At 46.3% G+C, this 3,407-nt stretch overlaps 1 protein-coding gene across 1 annotated transcript; it reads right to left on the bottom strand.

Moving 5' to 3' along the window:
* Positions 1-601: 601 nt before the first annotated feature.
* On the bottom strand, positions 602-2,083 carry LOC121463645 (sperm motility kinase 2B-like). Its single transcript, XM_041675961.1, has one exon. The coding sequence runs from the start codon at positions 2,081-2,083 to the stop codon at positions 602-604; it is 1,482 nt and encodes a 493-aa protein (XP_041531895.1).
* Positions 2,084-3,407: the final 1,324 nt, after the last annotated feature.

The raw sequence follows: 3,407 nt of genomic DNA on the forward strand, positions 1-3,407 counted from the left end.
TATGGGGTCTGGACTGGCCCCCCCATAAGGATAACAGGTAATTAAATTAAGACAGTGCCTTCCTTAAAGGTTGATGGGGGTACTCCTTTTTTATTTTTATTGTTTTATTTATTTATTTTTAGGTTCTGGAGGTGGTCAGCAAACTGGGTTAAAGACATATCATTCACCCAAATCTCCATTATTGAACAGTATTCCCGTTCTACCTATGTCATTATTATAGGAGAGTAGTGAGCAATCTTTATGACCAATTTTATTGTAGAAGAGTGAAAAGGAGATTCGGAAAGCACTTTAATTTACCTATCATTACAGCATAGAGGAGCAGGGCAGCAACGTGCCTTTGTCTGACATGATCCTAGGCAGGCAGAAGGGCATCTGTCTTCCGGCTCGCTTTCTGGCCGTGACCCCCATCCTCTGGAAGGCTACTGTCTTGCGTATATCCCTGCTGAATGAATGCAATACACCTGAAGATTCCTGAGCCATTCCCTACTCCTCTTCTTGCTCCACGCAGGCCTCTGGGCTTCGTGTGTGGGTCCCTCTCAGCGGCTGTTTGAGTCTACTCAAGAATGATCCTTGATGCCATGACCTCATAATTCACAGGACCTCAGTGCCCCTGGCTGGCCTCTGGCTGGCCTCTGGCTTCATGTCTTTTCCTACTGTAACTCTCTTTGGGACACACCACTCTTTTCTCCTTGCTTGGCAGACAGCAGAAGGCCCTTAAGAGACTGGCCCCAATCCTCTTTGCCCACCTCTTCCAGCCCCTGCGTTCACCTTGGACTGTGCCTGCAGTCCCGTTGTGCTGTGTCCATATGGGGTCCCAGACACCGTGAGTAGGTTTCCCCTTCTGTAGGCAGTGGGAGGCAATTATAGGTAGGGTGACACTTCTCAGCCCCCGCCCTTCCTGCTGGTTCTCCTCTGCAGAGTCAGTTGTAGGGGATAATGAGAGAAAGACTCGAAGGGTTGGCACATCAGTTGTCCTCTTTTGACACCGAGGGAAGGTGGCAGTATCTGTGGGAGTGGGGAAAGGTGTTATTCCTGGTTGCACTGCCTTGGTTTGTCTCGCGAAGTCACCCTGCTGGCGTGCCTGGCATTTCAGTAGGCCATAGGTTGCCATGGGCTCATCAAACAACCTATTGAGTAAGGATTTCTGGATGTCGTGTGGGTTGAACCCCATATCTGCCATGGCTGCTATGATCGCAGGGTCCAGGCGTCTAGGGCTCATCTTATCACAATGCCTTGATGAACTCTCGTCTCCTTTCCTGAGCCACGGATGCTTCACAATACCCTTCAGTTCTGGTCTCTCCGTAGGGTTCACTGTTAATAAGCAGCCGATAATATCTCTCAGCTCTTGTGAGAGGTGGGAGGGAACATCATAGTGTCCTAGCAAAACCTTGCCCCGAAGCTCTTCATAGGTGATACCTTCAAACGGCAGGGTCCCGGTCACCATATAATATAGGAGAACACCCAAGTTCCACGTATCCACTTTGGTGCCGTCATAGGGCTGGCGCAGGAAGAATTCCGGAGCACTAAATTGTAAGGCACCGCAGAACTTGTAAAGCTTCCTCCCAGGTGTGACTAAGGCGCCCAGGCCAAAATCTATAATTTTCACTCTGCCCGTAGCATCCACCATGATGTTGTCTGGTTTGAGGTCCCTGTGTACTATGCCCTGGTCATGGCAGTAGCACATAGCGTGTACGATTTGTCTGAAGATCTTTCTGGCCATGCCCTCCTTCAGGTAGCCAGCTTGTTGAATCCAGTCCCAGAGCTCGCATCCATCAGCCAGTTCCAGGATCAGAAAGATGTTCTGTTCTGTTTCAATAATCTGGAGCAGGGAGATGATGTTGGGATGGTTCATCCTCTTCATTATCCCCACTTCGGACCTAATTAGGACGCTCCGCTGCTTCTCCTTCAGCAGGACTTTTATCGCCACCGCAGCGCCTGTGAGGCGGTGGTGCGCCAGCTTCACCTGGGCACAGCTGCCCTGGCCTATAGTCCTCAGGATGGTATACTGTGCCCTGAGATTCTCATATGAGAGGGTAGGCACAGGGCTGGGCCTTGCTGTCAACTCACCCCTTGGACCACACATTATTGGTAGCAAGGCTACCCAAATAAATAGAATTAAAAGTAAAATGAAAACTAAATTTCAAAAATTTAAACAAAAATAAACCAAAATTTCTTCTAACACATACACACATACCAAGAAACTAAAAACCAAAAAGACAAAATAAAAACCAAAACACCTAAAAGCAAAACACACATACACAGACATACACACACAAATTCACTATCTGTCAAATCCCACTAAACATTGCACCAATCAAAATGCCTCTCAAAACACTCGAAGAAAGCCAAGCTAGTCCACCCTCCCTTATACCTGCTGGTTCAGACTCCCTCACAATGGCCCCTCCTGATGAGGTCATATCAGGACAGGGACCAGTCCCTCTGGACACAGTTCACAGTAAGGGGAAGTAGTCAAGACTGTCTTAGGTGGTTTTCAGAGAGTGACGTTTGAGCTTTTAGAAATGAAAGCATCAACCCTGTTTTGGTTCTGGTTTGGAAGTCGGTAATGTCTCCTTCTGTTTCCAGGGCCTCCTGTCTCTCCATTCACCATCATACAGTTTCTTTCAAATCTGACTCGTTGGTTGTCACTTAACTGATAGAATATTGTTTGGAAATGTACTATAGTGATTTACCTATGAGGCTAATCATAAGATACTTTCTCTATGTTTAAATACATACAATAACAGAACAGGACTCCTTCCCTCTCTGAACTAACGAGTCTTTCCCATCACCAGTGTAGTGCCGGCTCACCATGGAAGCAGCTGCCTTGGCCTTTACCACAACACCGTGAGTGACCCTGGCTAGCATTCCAAGCCCTGTAGAACAGAGTGTCAGACAGTTGAGTGAGCATGGCATCGTGATCATCAATACCCAGACTCCTCTTCAGCTGACGTTTGATTGGGATGAGAAGGGTGTATCCTGCCCTTGGAACACCATGTTGCTTCTGTGTGAATGCTCCCCAAACCTCACTTTGTGCAACCCTAGATTTGATATTTTGCTATAGTGGCTGGCTCTCGTTTGGTGACTGTTTTATAGAACAGAACTGGGCAGTTATTTGGGTTTTGTCTGTTGTTTGTTACCGCGCTTTTATTTAGTCCCCAAATCATCATGGACGTCAAAAGTTCCCATTGTGAAAAACATTTTTTGTTCCCTTTTTGTTAAGTTTTAAGTTTTTCTCAAGAGTTTATATACTCTAGAGTATATTCCTCTCCTGCCACATTCTTCCTACCCTTCCTTTTCTCCCATCCCCCAGTCCCTTTTGTCTGTCTTGACAATTCCACTTCACTTCCACCTAATCCATATATATATATATATATATATATATATATATATATATATACTTGGTTTTA

Source organism: Microtus oregoni, unplaced genomic scaffold (assembly GCF_018167655.1).
Source record: "Microtus oregoni isolate MIOR12 unplaced genomic scaffold, Mior012 000027F_ref0000203, whole genome shotgun sequence".
Classification (NCBI taxonomy): Eukaryota; Metazoa; Chordata; class Mammalia; order Rodentia; family Cricetidae; genus Microtus; species Microtus oregoni.